This window comes from Scyliorhinus canicula, chromosome 10, assembly GCF_902713615.1.
Source record: "Scyliorhinus canicula chromosome 10, sScyCan1.1, whole genome shotgun sequence".
NCBI classification, from domain to species: Eukaryota; Metazoa; Chordata; class Chondrichthyes; order Carcharhiniformes; family Scyliorhinidae; genus Scyliorhinus; species Scyliorhinus canicula.
Window position 1 is genome coordinate 172,534,919 of NC_052155.1, and position 18,555 is coordinate 172,553,473.

At 44.0% G+C, this 18,555-nt stretch overlaps 1 protein-coding gene across 2 annotated transcripts in view; it reads right to left on the reverse strand.

The window, feature by feature from the left end:
- LOC119972782 (elongation factor 1-alpha-like) overlaps positions 1–18,555 on the reverse strand; it is a 143,291-nt gene that overhangs the window by 42,440 nt on the left and 82,296 nt on the right. For both annotated transcript variants that reach the window (XM_038810152.1, XM_038810153.1), the window contains one exon: positions 14,621–14,752. In XM_038810152.1, coding sequence (XP_038666080.1) covers positions 14,621–14,716 — 96 coding nt within the window. In that variant the 5' untranslated portion in view covers positions 14,717–14,752. The remainder of the gene's footprint in view (positions 1–14,620; positions 14,753–18,555) is intronic.

The following is an 18,555-nucleotide window of genomic DNA, read 5'->3' on the forward strand; positions in this document are numbered from 1 at the left end:
AGTGACAGGGCAGATACATCAAACATGGTAGCACAGTGGTATACAGTCAATAGGGAGTTGCCTTGGACTCGTCTCTGGACCTCATAAAATCTCATGGCATCAGGTGATACAGGGGCAAGGAAACCTCCTGCTGATTACCACCTACTGCCCCCTCCCCCCAGCTAATTAGTCCGTACACCTCCATGTTGAACACCACTTGGAGGCAGCACTGAGGGTGTCAAGGGTGCAGAATATACTCTGGGTGGGGACTTCAATGCCCATCACAAGAGTGGCTTGGTGGTACCACTACCGTCTGAGTTGCCACGTTCTAAAGGACATAGCTGTAGACAGGCAGGTGGTGAGCGAACCAACAAGAGGGAAACACCTGCTTGATCCCATCCTCATCAATCTACCTGTTGTAGATTGTCCAAGACAATATTGGTAGGAGTGACCACCGCACAGTACATGTGGAGACAAAGTCCCGTCTTCACATTGAGGATACCCTCCATCGTGTTTGTGGCACTACCACCGTGCTAAATAGGATAGATTTTGAACAGATCTGGAACTCAAGTCTGGGCATTCATGAGGCACTGTGAGTCATCAGAGCAGCAGATTTATATTCAACCATAATCTGTAACCCCATGTCTTGGCATATCCACCACTCAACCATTATCATCAAACCGGGAATTAGCTCTGGCTCGGGAGAGCATACCAGGAATAGCACCAGACATACCTGACAATGATGTGTCAATCTGGTGAAGTTACAACGCAGGACTACTTGCATGCCAAACAGCGATAGCAGCATGTGATAGAGATAACCACAACCAACAGATCAGATCTAAGCTCTGCAGTCCTGCCACATACAGTCGTGAATTGTGGTGGACAATTGATAAATAACTGGAGGAGGAAGCTCCACAAATGGGCTCATCCTCATCAGAGCACATAATTTGCACCTTCAGCCAGAAGGGCCGAGTCGATGATCCATCTCGGATTCCTCCTTAGGTACTCAGCATCACAGTCACCAGTCTTCAACCAATTCGATTCACTCAACATGATATCAAGAAACGGCTGAAGGCACTGGATACTGCAAAGGCTATGGGTCCTGACAATATTCTGGCAAAAGTACTGAAGGTGTGTGCTCCAAGACAAGCTGCGCCCTTGTCCAAGCTGTTCCAGTACAGCTACAGCACTGGCATCTAACCAGTAATGTGGAAAGCCGACCAAGTATGTCCTAAACGCAAAAAGCAGGATGAATCCAACCTAGCCATTATTACTCCATCAGTCTACTCTCTAACATCAGCAAAGTGATGGAGAGTGTTGTTAACAGTGCTATCAAGTGGCACTTACTCAGTCATGCTCAGTTTGTGTTCCACCAGGGCCACTCGGCTCCTGACTTCATTAAAGGTGAGAGTGACAGTCTTTGACATCGAGGCAACATTTGACTGAGTGTTGCATCAAGGAGCCCTAGCAAAACTGGAGTCAACGGGAATTAGGGAAAACTCTCCGCTAGTTGGAGTCATACCTAGCACCAAGGAAGATAGTTATGGTTGTTGGACATCAGTAATCTCAGGCCAGGACATCACTGCAGGAGTCGCTCAAGGTAGTGCCCTAGGCTATTTCAGCTGCTTCATCAATGGCCTCCATCGATCAGAAGTTCAGAATTGGGGAAGTTTGCTGATTGTGAAATGTTCATCAGCATCCACAACTCCTCAGATACTGAAGCAGTAAATGCCCATCTGCAGTAAGACCAGTGCAACATTCAAGCTTGGACTGATAAGTGGCAAGTAACATTTGTGTCACATAAGTGCTAGGTAATGACCATCTCTAAGAGAGAATCCACCCATCTCCCTTTGACATTCAATGGCATTACCGTTACTGAATTCCCTACTATCAACATTCTGGGGGTTAACATTGACCAGAAACTGAACTGGACCAGCCATATAAATATTATGACTACAACAGGTCAGAGGCTGAGGAGAGTAACTTCCTTCCTGATTCCCCACAGCCTATCCATCTTCTACAAGGCATAAGTCAGGAGTTTGATAGAATACCCTCCACTCGCCTGGATGAGTGCAGCTCCCACAATAGTCGAGAAGCTCGACATAATCCATGACAAAGCAGCATGCTTGATTAACACCCCATCCACCACCTCCAACATCCACTCCCTCCACCATCAATAGCAGTGGCAGCGTGGGTGGTGTTTGGCGACAGTGCTAATCGAGGAACTTAAAGATCTATTCAGGCCTATTGTGGGAGGCTGACTTGGACTTTGCAGCCTCTACAGGTCACTACCGGCAGCAGGAGATAGACAAGAAGCACTCTTTACTCATTTGGGTTCAGTTGAAGCCAATGCTACATATATGTCCTTAATATTACAAAATAAAAACATTTGGAGAAAGGGTGCCTCTATCTTAGGGCCTCTCCCTCACTTACCAGCCATAGCATCCTACTCTTGCTGTCGAGCTGGAAAGTTTTTTATTCGCCCTCTAGTTTTGAGAACTTGTAAAGGATTGTGAACCCATCTTCGTTCAGTAATAAGCCAATTGGAGAATATCACGGGTGAGTGACTGTTCCCCAAACAGTGTGGGCTTCTGACACCCATTTGAGTCTGATGGCAGGTCCTGAAGCCTACAGGGAAAATGTTGCCCTTACTTTTCACCTTGCATGTAAAAGAATATACAGAGTGGAGCTCCAAAAAGAATTAATTTGAATGAAATGAATGAAAATCGCTTATTGTCACAAGTAGGCTTCAATGAAGTTACTGTGAAAAGCCCCAGTCGCCACATTCCGGCGCCTGTTCGGGGAGGCTGGTACGGGAATTGAACCGTGCTGCTGGCCTGCCTTGGTCTGCTTTAAAAGCAAGTGATTTAGCCCAGTGTGCTAAACCAGTAATTGACCAAAAAATGTCAACATGTTTGCAACTTTCATCTTGTCTATACCATTCTGTGGAGCTCTGGTTAAAGGCACCACAATGCCGAGAAGCTGCTTGGTTCTCCTGTAAATAGGATATTTTAACAACAGTGGTATTTAAGCAACATTGACATTTCTTTAAACTGGTCAGCTGCTACATTCTGGGAAGCATGAATGGTAACAACTGTGAGATGAAGAGAATGTCTGGAAATCGGAGAGTTCAGTGACCACGATACTCAGTGAGTAAACCTTCTGGAACATTTGTGCTCAAATGGTTGGCATATTTGTTGTCGGATATTACCCATCTGGGTGAAGGCTGTCTGGATCACATTCTGTGGTTTCTTTTTGGAGTAACCCAATACAATATTTCACTTCTGTTGTCATGGCTTATCATAGACAGGTGTTTCGCTTTAGAAGGAAGTTGGTGGTCAGACTTGGAGACTAACCTGATCCACATCCTGATCCAAAACCACATAATTGTCTCAAAATCTTCCTTGCAAATCATTAAGCTGCCTTTTCTCTTTCAAACTGCCTTCAATTTTTATCTCAGACTTGCACCATTTTAATTTTTCTAAATTTTGGTTCCCCATTCTGGTTGTTCCTGTAAGTCTTTTTGTGGTCATGATACTCAAGAGATCAGTTACCATCTGTCTGGATTTCAAAAGACAACTATGGAATGAGTTCATAAGCACAGCATATACCTGTTACCTTTTCACTTTGCGGTAACAACAAAATATATGGAGATACCTACACTCTGGATTCTTGTCAAACACAATGAGAGGTTTATTAAGAGATGTTGCTCATGGAACATGGAACACCAGTTTGTGGGGTGAATAGTTTTGTTTTGTTGTGAGGAATCAACTGAAACCCCAGTGGGAACAAACAGTCCAGTCGTCATGAAACAATGATTAAAGACTATTTATTAAAGTAAATAAAAGACAAATACACATAAACAGAACTACTCTACTCTCAGGCAATTATGGTATACGAATTACTAATCACACACACAGTTTAAGCAGAACGTACACCTTTTCCCAAAATATCTCTATGATACCTGAACTCTGTAAAACTTCCCCTATTCCCAAACAACATCCAAATTAAATAACCAGCTATAGTCACCACACAATACAGGATGATAATGAAGTCTGGGAGATGTCTTTTCCTGGTCCAGTGACGATATGTAAAACTGCCATTACAGAGGTTTTCTGCACTGCCTTGGCTCTGAGACTTAGAGGCTTGTTTGATGTAAACTGGTTTCTAGGTTGTTAGCTGGAAAACTAACATGTCCATTTCTAGATGTTAACTGCCTGCCTGGCTTCTGATCGATTGGCCAATTATACCTTAGTTCCTCTTTGATTATGCCTTGTGTGTATTTGGCTGCCGGCCCCTATCAACATCCTTGACTCTACATTAACATATATATATATATATATACACCTCATTGATCTTCCCAAATGTTTATAAGCTGTTTCTTTTCATAAGCCATTCACATTTGTTCTTATCTAAACTGCCTTCTAAACTCATTAAAGGAGAGACGCATCTCAATGAGGCCCTTTGAATACTGGCTGCTGCTGTATCTAGGCATATTTTTACCCATTGCTGGACATCTTGCATCCTATTATGTTTTGTTATATTGCCTAGTTGTTGATAGGCAGATACAGGACACCCATACAATCAAAGATGGAAAACTGCTAAAAGCCCACGCAAACACCCTGCTGATGTCATTACACATCATGTGAGGCATAATCAACAGGAATGTATTTCTTGATACATAGTACCCCTCCCCCTTTACTTCATTAGTGTAATGACAATGAATAACGTTTATACAACAGACCCACTTATACATTATTCCATACATATATACAATTCAATAAGACAGCCTCTGTGGCGCATGTCTATTTCTTATTGGTACAGTGTGACGTTCTGGAACTTGACTATTTGAGACCTTGGAAATGTCCTTCCCGTAGATGGCATTTATTGAGTAGTTACTCCAGTAGATATTGGAAAGTTTTCAGAAACAGAGTCTGAACTTGTCACTGTGTCAGGTCTTCATCCCAAAGTATCTCTTTCTAGATTGTCCAAGGGAAGAACCTCTTGCGAAGTTTCTGCGAACTTACTTCATGAAGCAAGTAGCTGATCAGCATGACATCACTAAACTCTTCATCGTCCGTCTGTACAATATATGATATTGGACCTGTCTTTGCTAGGATGACAGCAGGTACCCATTTTTCATTGGTGATGTAGCTCCTAGCTAGCATTCTCTCTCCCTAGTTTAATACTTGATTTTTAGTTTATCTCCCTCCTAGAAATTTATGCTTCTTGTTGTTGTTTGATAATCTCTGAAGTATCAGGTGGAGTTAACAAATCAAACTGTGTTTGTAGTTTCCCTTTGAACATCTGCATTGCCGGTAAACACTGCGTGGAAGCATATATAGTGTTTCGATAAAACATTGGAAAGAAGAGTAAATAAATTCCTAATGTCCCTGGTCCTTCATTTTGATGCTTTAATGATTGCACAAAACATTCAACCAATCGATTTGTTGCTGGATGATATGGAGCTGACTTGATATGATGTATACCATTTCCCTTCAAGTTGTCCTCAAACTACTTTGAAGTAAACTGCGCACCATGGTCACAATCTGCTCTGGTGTTTCAAATCTTGCGAATATTTTGTCTAGTTTTTCAATTATCTGCTCAGTAATCGTTGACTTAATTATTGTGAATTCTGGCCATTTTCAGTGTGCGTCTACAATCACTAAGAACATGTGCCCCTCCAATGGACCAGCACAATTGATGTGTAGTGTCTGTCATGTCTGTGTTGGTCATTCCCAAGGATGTAATGATTGTAATGGTGGTGTGTTCCTTAGTTTTGCACAGGATTGACATTGCCCTACGTTCTCTTCAATTTGAGTATCTAAACCTGACCACCAAAAATAGCTCTATGCCAATTCCTCCATCCTAACCACACCAGGATGTCTGCCATTGAGCTAATCAAGGACTGTACTGCGCAAGCATGGAGGAATAATTACATGGATTCCCCATAATAGAACTCTGTTCTGCACTGTCAACTCAAGTCTTCATATGATGTATGGCTTACAGTCTGGATTTTTGCTATGAACGCCTGACCGTAATCCTTTTGGACCAAGTCCATCCTCATCACTGGATCGGTTCTTGTATATGTTTGAACTTCAGATGAAGTCACGAGTACATTATCCATGAGCGTGAAATACAGGATGTTGACTAAATGTTCTTCTGGTTCATGCTTGATGGATAATGGCAATCGTTTTTTTGTTTTTTTAAAAATTTAGAGTACCCAATTCATTTTTCCAATTAAGGGGCAATTTAGTGTGGCCAATCCACCTACCCTGCACATCTTTGGGTTGTGGGGGCGAAACCCACGCAAACACGGGGAGAATGTGCAAACTCCACACGGACAGTGACCCAGAGCCGGGATCGAACCTGGGACCTCGGCGCCGTGAGGCACAGGGCTAACCCACTGCGCCACCGTGCTGCCCGATAATGGCAATCGTGACAAAGCATTAGCATTTGCATGCTGCTCGGACTTACGAGCTTAAATCATTTACAGTAAGCAGCTTTCTCTGAATAAATTCACTGAGGCGTCCACAGCCAGCCATCAAGTGTTGCACCAAATTTGCAATATTTTGTTAACCTCAAAGTCACTACGAACTGTAAAATGCTTTCAATTTTTTCCTGATTCCGGTGGTAGAACCAAAATATTTCTGCAATCAATATATGGTTCAGGAGAGAAATATCCGGATTCTCATTAATTCAATGTAGGACTTCTCTCCTGGTTTTGTTGGGTGAACAAAATTCTGTAGCAGCATAAAAGTTCTATGCCCTACTGAGCTGAAAAACGTTGCGACTTTTAGGTCCTCTGGTGTCTGATTTGCTATGAGACATGGTTGGAACCTTTCCTCTTTATGAGCTCCAAGTCTCCCCGAACAGGCACCGGAATGTGGCGACTAGGGGCTTTTCACGGTAACTTCATTGAAGCCTACTTGTGACAATAAGCAATTATTATTATTAAGTCTCAGTCTTCATCAAATGGTGCCTGTTTTTCCTGCCATTTTTGGTTCCTGGTTTCTAGGGCTCACACTTCAACCATTTTCTCCCTTTTGATTTTAATGGAAAGTATGGCACAAATGATCCCCTTTTTTATATAATCAACTGGATTTCTGCTTTTTCTGCTTTGCCTGATTGTAATTCCACTTTTCCCCCAGTAGTGGCCCATGCAGAGTCAGCAGGCTTCAAAATCCTCATTCCCTGCAGCCTGTTTAGCTTTGCCAGGTGCATGGTTCCTGCAGCCCACTCATCTTCAGTGCAAGCAAGATTTCCCCAACTGTTGGTCTTCTTACGTAAAGTTGCAGTCAAAACTTTTTAAAATCTTCAACATCGGTGGCAATGCTTCGTCTGACATCTGTATGTGTGTGAGTCCACTCCCAAGGATTTTCTGTTTCTCTTGATGCCATCGCCACTGTTTAGTCAATGATTTTTCTGCTTCCATCCTCGTTGCTAGTTTTCTCTTCTGTTATATTTATTTGTTGCCACAAAGAGAAAAGGTATGGAGATGCCCATGCTCTGGATTCTTGTAAAACTCAATGAGAGGTTTATTAAGAGATGCTGCTCAAACAATCAAAGTTGGAGAACTACCTGCGTAAACTCTCTGCTGACGTCACTGCACATCACATGACGTATATTCCATGATCCAGAAACGTAGGACTGGATCCTTCCACCCTGTCCGCCGCATAATCGCCACAGGTGGGACGCAGACTGTCTAAAGGCCCATTGACCTCAGGCGGGAATTTCCGTTTGCCGGCGGGCGCAGTAGGAGAACCCAGCCATTAATCTATGCCTCTTGAGTTTGCATGACCCTGGTCTAACAATTACCATGGATTATGATCAGTTGTTTATTGAAAAACATGTGGTGCATTCACATCTCCTGTTTGTTCAGAATATGGCTCATATGTTGAATGAGTTTGTAAATGAAATTTAGAAATAAAATGATTTATGAAAATAAATAAGATATGAATGAAACAACAAACAACATACAATTCATACAATAAGGATTATCCCCTTTGAGAAAGCTGCATTTTACAGTTCCTTGGAATGGAACAATTTCTTTGGATCACTTAACCGAGCCTTCTCATATTCCCTGTTACACTGTTCATGGAACAATGTTTTGGGCCCCATCAAGATCAGAAATGAAGTCGGACAGGACCCAAAAATACTGATGCCAGCTGGTGTGCCTGTTTCTGGACCCCATTCCCAGCACCAGCCAATTTTGCTAAGGTGCATTTGGGGCCCAGTAGGACTACTCATTCCACAATAAGGCTCATTAAGAGCCTTGTTAAGGGATTTTCCAGTCATCCTCCAGTTTTCCAGTACAACTGAGAAGAGTTTAACTACCTGGAAGCAACCAAAGGTTGCCCCGTAGCTAGATTCCCCTGTCATTTTTTATTATTTTAAAATTTTTAAAAATAAATTTAGATTACCCAATTATTTTTTCCAATTAAGGGGCAATTTAGCGTGGCCAATCCACCTACTCTGCACATTTTTGGGTTGTGGGGGCGAAACTCAGGCAGACACGGGGAGTGTGCAAACTCCACACGAACAGTGACCCAGAGCCGGGATCGAACCTGGGACCTCAGCGCCGTGAGGCGGTTGTGCTAACCACTAGGCCACCGTGCTGCCCTGATTCCCCCGACATTGCCAATGATGGCCTAGCTGTTTTTAAAAATTTATTTTTCAAAAACGTCGGTGAGGGCTCATTCATGTATATGCTCTCTCTTGGTTACTTGGCTTTTGGTTAAATCACCAGCTTTGAGAGCTTACCTGCACCCTTAATTGGTCAGGTAACCTATCTCCATGCCAATTAAAGGGAAGCCTCCATAAAAATTCCAGGTCAGTAACTGTTTGCAAAAATTCAGCCCCATGTCTCAAGGTATGTCTTTCAGAATGAGATGTTACATGTAGAATATGTAAATTTTAAACATTCACAGAACCTGGTGCTTGCTCAACTGAGATTAAAATTAATAACCTGATCCTGAATATTTATCTTGTAGGACAATCTTTTTAGAGGGTCAGTCAAACCAAGATGTTAAGTCTTCACAGTCACACCTTGCCAGACAACTGAGTAAAGGCCTGTAGCAGTTATGTTTTCTTTCAGCATTTTCCACCAGACTATTTTTACACACAGCCAAAACTAGAAATCGCTTATCTGTCTGATAAAAGCTGCAATCATTAACATGTTCCTCCTGTTGTCAAAGTGAATCTTCTCACTAATTTGTGAACAGTAATCCTGCCTGATTCATGAAAATTAATTTTGTCTGGTCCACAATTTTGAACTTGGCAAAATGAACAATCACACGTGTTTCGATAAAATAAAACCTAAATAACCTAGTCTATTTTTAATCTCACTATCCAAAGCGTACAAATCCCACAGGCTTCATTACTGATTCGGAAAAATATTTGACCAATTTATTTTTTGCACAGCAGATGGTTTTGTCCTAGGCATGATTTTTGAGCAATTGAAAAGTAAAGCTACATGGAACCAGATATATTTTTGAATCTTGCATAATGTCCACTTATCAAAATATTTAAGTACAATTTATTCCAAGAGTGGTATTGAGGGTGACTATACTTCTTTCTGCAGATTAATCTGGACCATCCACAGTTCTTATAATTACTATATTATTACAATCCCATACAGACCCATGAAAAGAGATTTGAATTCCCAATGACCAACCTAAAGGAATCACATGACAAGATTTGAAGTCTTAAGACTTTTAATGTTATAAGCAAACTAAAATCGACATTGGCTAAACATTACTTAGTCAAAAACAAATACACTAAACTATAAATGGGGTAGGTTTCCTGACACTTGCACAAAATGAAAAATTGTACGACATGTCGTTTTATGACCATTAATTTAAAGAGTTTGGAAAATCATGTGCAGCATGTTCTAATAGGAGTTTCCAATAGTAACTCTGACAGGTACATCTTCTCCAGAAGAGAAAATTGTCGAAATTCATTTTTCAATGATACAAAATGCTTTTGAAATACAGAAAATGTTGAAAATACTCAGCAGATTAAGAAGATCTGTGGAGAGATAAACAAATCACTGATCTTTCATTAGAGTAGAAAGATGTTTTAATGATGAACAGTTTTTGGACAAGTACAGAGCCAGGGAAAGGTGGCGGTGAAAAACCAGAGGGAAGACATCTGTGATGGGGTGGAGTGAAAAGTGATCAAATGACAAAAATGAGGATGGTGAATGGCAAACAAAGGTAATGAGGACACAAGTATAGAAAGGAAAATGCATCCAGAGGTTATAGCAAACAGGGAGGGAAGCTTGGAAAATTTTGCAAAGAGGAAAGTTCTCCCATGCCCAAGAAATGCAGAATGGTGGAAGAAAGGTAGAGGGTCTCCAGAGATGTAGACCACCGCTATCAGTTGTGTACAAATAGAAGATCCCCATCAAAAGAATAAGCCCACACCTCCTCCACTCCCAATGGCTCTAGTTCAGTTATCTGTCATTACCAGTGCTGCTGTCCAATAGAAAATGGAAGTGATGGTTACGGTTAAAGTTGTTAATCTCAATGATAGAGCTGTACAGTGTCAAGTAGAAAGATAAGGTGCTATTCCTTAAGCTCGCATTGAGCTTCATGGAACAGTTCAGGAAGCCAAGGACATAAATGCCAGAGCGGGAGAAATAAAATAGAAAATAACCAGAAGCTAAGGGTCATGCTTGCAAACTTAATGAAGGTGTTCACGCAAAGCCATCACCCAGTCTCCATTTGATCTCCCCAATGTAGAGGACACTGCATCATGAGTAGCAAATACAGCATACTAAATTGGAAGTTGGAGAGAATATGAGAGTTAACATAAAAGATAATCTAAACATCTTCTACCAGCATGTAAATAGTAAGTGAGGCAAGACTAACCCTTCACAAATCCGTGTTGACTATCCCGGATTAAGTTGCATCTTTCCAAATGGTCATTAATCCTATCCCTCAGGACCCTTTCCATTAACTGGCCTATAATTACTAGGGTCATTCCTATTCCCTTTCATGAACATTTGCCATTCTCCAGTCCTCTGGCACTATCCCTGTGGACAGTGAAGATCCAAAGATCAAAGCCAAAGGCTCTGCAATCTCATCCCTTGCCTCCCAAAGAATCCTAGGATATATCCCATCTGGCCCAGGGGACTTGTCAACCCTCAGGATTTTCAAAATTGCTAATACATCTTCCCTCAGAACATCTACCTCCTCCAGCCTACCTGCCTGTATCACACTCTTATCCTCAAAAACACAGCCCCTCTCCTCGGTGAACACTGAAGAAAGTATCCATTCAATGCCTCTCCTATCTCTTCTGACTCCATGCACAAGTTCCCACTACTGTCCTTGACCGGTCCTAACCTCACCCTGGTCATTCTTTTATTTCTCACATAAGAAGAAAAAGCCTTGGGGTTTCCCTTGATCCGACCCGCCAAGGACTTCTCATGCCCCTTCCTAGCTCTCCTCAGCCCCATTTTTAGCTTATTCCTTGCTACTTTGTAACCCTCAAGCGACCCAACTGAACCTTGTTTTCTCATCCTTACATACGCTTCCTTTTTCCTCTTGACAAGACATTCAACTTCTTTTGTGAACCATGGTTCCCTCACACGGCCATTTCCTCCCTGCCTGACAGAGACATACCTATCAAGAACACGCAGTATTTGTTCCTTGAACAAGCTCCACTTTTCATTTGTGCCTTTCCCTGACAGTTTCTGTTCCCATCTTATGCTTACTAATTCTTGCCTAATCGCATCATAATTACCCCTCCCCAAATTATAAACCTTGCCCTGCCGTATGGCCCTATCCCTCTCCATTGCAATTGTGAAAGACACCAAATTGTGGTCACTATCTCCAAAGTGATCTCCCACAAACAAATCTAACACTTGGCCCGTTTCATTACCCAGTACCAAATCCAATGTGGCCCCACCTCTTGTCGGTCTATCCACATATTGTGTCAGGAATCCCTCCTGCACACACTGTACAAAAACTGCCCTGTCCGAACTGTTCGACCTATAGAGGTTCCAATCGATATTTGGAAAGTTAAAGTCACCCATGACAACTACCCTGAGATCTCCACACCTATCCATAATCTGCTTTGCAATTTCTTCCTCCACAACTCTATTACTATTTGGGGGCCTATAGAAAACTCCTAACAATGTGACCGCTCCTTTCCTATTGCTAACTTTAGCCCATATTACCTCAGTAGGCAGATTCCACTCGAACTGCTTTTCTGTTGCCGTTAAACTATCCTTGATTAACAATGCTACTCCTCCACCATTTTTACCACCTTCCCTACTCTTACTGAAATATCTATACCCCGGAACTTCTAACAACCATTCATGTCCCTGTTCTAACCATGTCTCCGTAATGGCCACAACATCATAGTCCCAAGTACCAATCCACGCTCCAAGTTCACCTACCTTATTCCGGATGCTCCTTGCATTAAAGTAGACACACTTCAACTCACCTTCCTGCCTGCCGGTATACTCCTGCGACCTTGATTTCCTCCTCAGTACCTCACTACTCTCAACACTGGCTTCTGGACTACAGCTCATTATCCCATCCCCCTGGCAAATTAGTTTAAACTCCCCCTAAGAACCGTAGCAAATTTTCCTCCCAGGTTATTGGTGCCCCTCTGGTTCAGCTGCAAACCATCCTGTTTGTAGAGGTCCCACCTTCCCCAGAATGCAGGGAAGGAAAATGGAATGCTGGCTTTTATTTCAAGGGGACTGGAATATGAAAGTGAAGAGGTGTTGCTGCAACTATACAAGGTACTAGTAAGGCCACATTTAGTTTTAATCCTCTCATTTAAGGAAAGATATATCATAATTGGAGGCAGTACAGAGGAAGTTTACTAGGATGATCGCAGGTATGGAGGGACTGCAATATGAGGAAAGATTAAACAGGTTGTGTCTGTAGTGTTGTAGTTCAGAAGGATGAGAAGTGATATGATTGAAATATATAAGATTCTTGGGTGGGGGGGGGGGGGGGGGGTATTATAACCCTCATGATTACAAATCACTGGTTGATCTCCCCGTGGATTTTGTAGAATATGAGTTGAGTGGGCAAAGGCCAGTCCATCAGGAACTCACGAGTGGGACCTTAAATATCGATCCCCAGACCAGGACCAGCATTTCCCAATAGTCCCGCCTTGGACATTTGTTTTGCGTGCCATGGCCTCGGCTGCATTTGTGTTGTAGGAGAAACTTGCTTTGCCTTTTAGCCTGCGCCTCCTGGAATTAGTACAGGGGGTTAGACAGGGTAAATGTTGGGAGGGTATTTCCTCTCATGGGAGAGTGTAGGACCAGAGGGCATAGTGGCAGAATAAGGCGGTGTTCATTTAAGACTGATTTGAGACAGAATTTGTTCTCCCAAAGAGTGGTGAATCTTTGGATTCTTTGTCCCAGGAAACTGTGGAGGCTAAGTTCTTGAACATTTTCAAGTCTGAGATTGATGGCTTTTAATCAGTAGGAGAGTTGAGGGTTACTCAGATAAGGCAGGAAAGTGGATTTAGTGAGTGTTAGATCAGCCATAATCTTATTGAATGGTGGAGCAGGCTGCAAAGGTTGAATGGCCTACTCCTGTTCTTATTTCTTGTGGTCTTATGATCACTGCCTCCAAGCGTAGTGAAAGTGAAGATGATCAATGATTTCAAATTAAAGTTGGATAGGAAGTTGAGGAAAATGAACTTGGAGGGGCACGGAGATAGAACAGAGGAATGAGGCTGACTAGATTGTTCTAACGGGCATGGACTTGATGGGCTGAATGGCCTCTTTCAGTGCCTTAAATACTCTTGACTCTAGGACACACGCACAGTGTGCCTTTCTACAGATGACAGTGGGCATGTACAGGTTGGGTTGGGGTCATGTTACGTGCTTTTTATGGTTTAACCAACCCTCAATTTCCTCCTGCCCATCCTGTATTGGGTTAATATCAATTCTATACTTCTCTTGTGAACAAGACCCAATTATATGAGCTTGGCCCTGATGAGATGGAATCTACGCTGTCTGCCACTGTACTTCAGGCCTTTTGCAATCAGTAGACACCACTAGGAACACCTGGAATAATATAATGATTTCACTGCACAAGGTTTCTTGGTTTTGTTGAAATGAGACCTTGATGCTTTATTCTGAACAGCTCTCAATTTAATGGCACCATATGCTAGAGTGTATTAATGGCGCTGTTCAAAATGGACAGTTGCGCTGCAGACCTGTCAGATGATACTTGCGACAGCTCAGTGCCAGACCTATTGATCCAATTAGAATGAGCCCAAATTGCTTCAGTCCTTCTCTGCAGATCAATATTATCACTCTTAGTAACAATTAAATCCTCCTTAACAGATAAAGCTACAATTCTCCCCTTTGTCCTATACATTCAATATCCCTTATAATATCTTAACTGAAATTGTCTAATTTGTCCATTGCTGCATTCGACTATAACTAAGATTTTATTTCTATTACTTGCAGAATTGTCACAAAATCATTTTAAGGGGTTGGATGGGAACTTCCTCATTTTTACACTTACCCTGTGAGGTAAGTGTTAATTCTATTGAGATCTAGATTTTTGTCCTGAAGAATCCACAGTCAAGAGTTAATTCAAACAGATCCAGTCCCAATTAGTTAAAAGCTCTTTTACTGCTTCCTCACCATCCTCACCATTTGAAATGTGCTTCCTAAAAAGCTCATCTTCACTTGAAAATGTTTTGAGTTGTCAACAAAATGGGTTTGTGCACAGCTTCTCCAATTGGTCATTTAGGCCACATATCTTGCTGTTCCTCGTCGATGATCCTGTAATTACAGGTAAAACGTCATTAACCTTGCTCCTATGGTCAATCTAGCAGTGATATTTTCCTGTAAGAAAACAAATTGCATTATTAGTACCAATATGTATGGTCATGATTGTTCTCTCACCCCTGCATTAAGATGTAAAACTGCGTGATGTATAGAACAAGACCTGCTTGTGGGGTTTTCATCTTTCCAGTTTGGTGCCAACCTTCTCTGTGGCATCACTGGGTTTTATTGGTTATTAAATCCATAAAAATGGACTGAAGTGTGTAATTTGCATATGTGAGAGAAGGTCTCTTAATTTGCTTTTAGCTACTGCCGAGAAAGCTTCACCTAACTTACTAAACACTGGTGTGCAAAAGTACCAAGGCCCTGGAATCATTTTGTGCAGCGCATGAGTCAGCTCAAAATGAAAAGTGAACCAGCACAATGGTTAATTTGTGTGTAAATCTAATGCAATGTATCATTTCTACTTGTGCATTTAATAACCTGGAACACACAGGACATGAACCATGCAATTTTTTAAAAGTTCACAATATCTGTAATTGAGTACACTACTAGGGTCCAGTGGTACAGTGATTGTTACAGGCTTAGTAGTCCAGAGGCCTCAGATAATAATTCTGAGAACATGAGTTGAAATTCCATGATTTTATTGAAAATTTAATTTGTTTAAAATATCTGTAAATAACCTGATATCAGTAAAATTGACCAGGGAACTATTGGTTGTCATCAAAACCTAATTGGCTGACCAATGTCTTTTTTAGACAGCTATCCTTCCCCGGCCTTGACTATATATGATCCCAATCTCACACCAATGTAATTGATTCTTTATTGCCCTATGAAATGGCCTATAGCAGTCACTAAGCCACCTTGTCAGGGCAACTAGGATTGGAAATAATTATCTATTTTGTCAATGTTGTCCGCACCCCGAGACTGAATTTTTAAAAAATCTGACAAAGCTATGGGCCAAGAGGTGGAAAATGGGATTATGTCAAATGTTCTTTTTAACCATAGAAATATGATGGCCCCCTTCTGTGCCATACTTTCCATGGCTTTCTGATTCTTTTGATGGCAATTTGCATGGCCATTGCCATTCTGAAAGTGAACAGACAATGTGAAAAACCATGAAGGACAGATTAATTTGTTGTTTTCTTATTATGTCTGAGTTTACATGGGGTACAATTCTCTCGAAATATTTCTAAGTGTTGTAGTGAGCGGGAAATGCCGCAAGCTTCCAGCAACTCGGCCCAGCAAGGCTGGTAACGCCATTAAACCTTAATTGGTCCACTTAACGAGGCCCCACGGGCGTCTCACCGCAAATGAAGGCTCTCCAGCCGATTCACCGGCACCGGACTTGCTCAGCCAACCCCAGCCAGCTCGCAACAATGGCACCAAGAAGACCAGCCCCAAGATTCGGGGTCGCTGACCTAGGCAGGCTCCTAGATGTCGTGGAGGCCAGGAGGTGTGTCCAGTTCCCCTGAGGGTCCTGGAGGGTTAGCCATAGGACAGCCAGTGCTGCCTGGGATGTGATGGCAGCAGCTGTGAGCGCTGGGAATGTGAACTGGAGCACTGAATAAAGGTCAATTACCTAAACCGGGCAGTATGAGTGAGTAGACACCACAGCCCCCTGCCCCCACCCCCCCCTACCTAAGACCTCTGTACCCCAAGGGAGCATCCACCCCAACTCTCCGTGTGACTCCCAACCGTCCCTTCACACCATCTTCCCACCACTATGAACCACGTATGTGGCTAACGATGTCCTCTCTGTGTCTCCTCAGGAAAAGCTCTCCCATAATCGCCGGGAGAGGGCCCAGACAGAGGTGAGGAACCACCGGGCTCCACCCAGATGTCCTGTCAAACGTGAGTTGTTATTGCCTTACTGACTGACCCATCCCTCCCACTGACCACATATCAATTCTCCCGCAGGTCCTCCAGCAGCCTCTCCTGCCTCCCAGGAGACCACCTCAGAGGGGAGCTCCCAGGATCCCACCGTAATAGTCATGACACAGCTGTCAACCCCACCCTCCACCAGCGCAGGTACACACACCTCGGTGGGAAATGTTAGTAGTGAGGCTTTGGGGCACAATCTGATGAGCACCACACTGCTGCTGATGTACATCAGGCGGAGGCAGGAACCCCCAGGCGAGACAGCAGTTGGAGGGCTGCTGGATCCCAGGACCCAGCTGGGTCGCAGCCTGATGCTGAGCCTCTGGAACAGGGTTACCTGGAGCTGATGGAAACATTAGGGAGTGGCCGGGACATTCAGAGTGAGATGTCAACTACACTCCAGCAGATCCGTAGCCGCTTGGAGGAGTTCCAGAGGCTACGGGCACAGGAGATGTCGCTGACAATGCATGGCACCAAGGCCAACACTGCCATGTGACTGCAATGGAGAGCCTGGTGCACGACATCGGCACCATTAAGTGAAGGTGTCTAAGGCATCGCACAGTCAGTGACGGCCATGGCTGAGGGTCTTGACAGAATGTCTACTTTGCTTAGGGATGTCACCTAGTACCAGGTTGAACCTGATGAGGTTCTGCAGGACATTCCCACTCTCAAATGGGATGGCTGAGGTGCTGCAGAGCTTGTTCCAGTCACAGGGGGGGGCATTGCTGAGGTGCTGCAGAGCATGTCCCAGTCACTGAGGAGTATCGCTGAGGGCTTGATACGATGGTGCAGACCATGGGGAACTGCCAGGGCTGGCAGAGCCAGATGATGCATGGGCAGCCAGAGCTCAAACCATGGTGAACGCCAGGGCCCTCTGGGAACCTACTGGGAAGGTCGGATTGGCTGGGTGCCAATCCACCCCACCCCATGGAGTGGCGATAGTGGCCACAGCTCCTCGAGTTCCACCCCTCTGATGAGGCCGCATCTCACAGTCAACAGACAGGACAGGACGGCACAGCTGTGCATATGCCACTGAGAAGTGAGCTGCGCCCATCAGCCTCAGAGCCCCCAGAGGACACCCGCCAGAAGCATCAAAGGCCACAGGATGAGGAAAGCAGCTGGCTACTTCCACCTCTGATGTGCATCCTTGGCAAACACCTAGATGTAGTGGTAGAATTAGGAAATCCAAGCACATCGAGGATCAATGAGGGCATCGGGGGAGGGGGGTAGGTGGGAGGGAGGCGGGTTGGGGGCACGGTTGGGGGCATTGGGGGAGGGGGGTAGGTGGGAGGGAGGCGGGTTGGGGGCACGGTTGGGAGGATGGGGGGGTGGCACCATTAGGAGAGTAGGGAACTGTGTTACACATTAAACACTCTTGTGCACAACCATTATGATGCTTTTGTCACTTTCTTCCATAATGCCGGCCTAACCTTCAAACCCTTGGCATATCTCTCCAGGCATCTCCTCCTCCCCGTGGCACCCACCCACCCTCCGGCCGTGCACATGTTCCCGGAGCTGTGTCCCATGCCTGGGCATTTGGATCTTGGCTTCTGCGTGTGCCACTGACAATTGAGCTGGGGCCCACCGGTCTCAGAGCCCACAATGGACGCCCGCAAGAGGCATCGAAGACCACGGGACGAGGTGGTATTCCCTCCCACAGTGTTCAGGCACAGTGTCCAGGCATCAAGGTGTGATTGGGATGCTAGGCAATGACTCCACATGCTATATGGCCCGCCTTCCCACAGGTATCCACTTGGGCTATATGAAGTGCTCACTCAACCACGCTTGCCAATTCCCTATTAGCAATAGCCTTCAGCCGCACGGAACGAGGCCTCGGCATTCAGCGAGGGTTATGGGAGGTCACTGAGTCAGCTGGGCAGAGACAAGGGTTGCCCCCAGAATGGGTACACACGATCCAG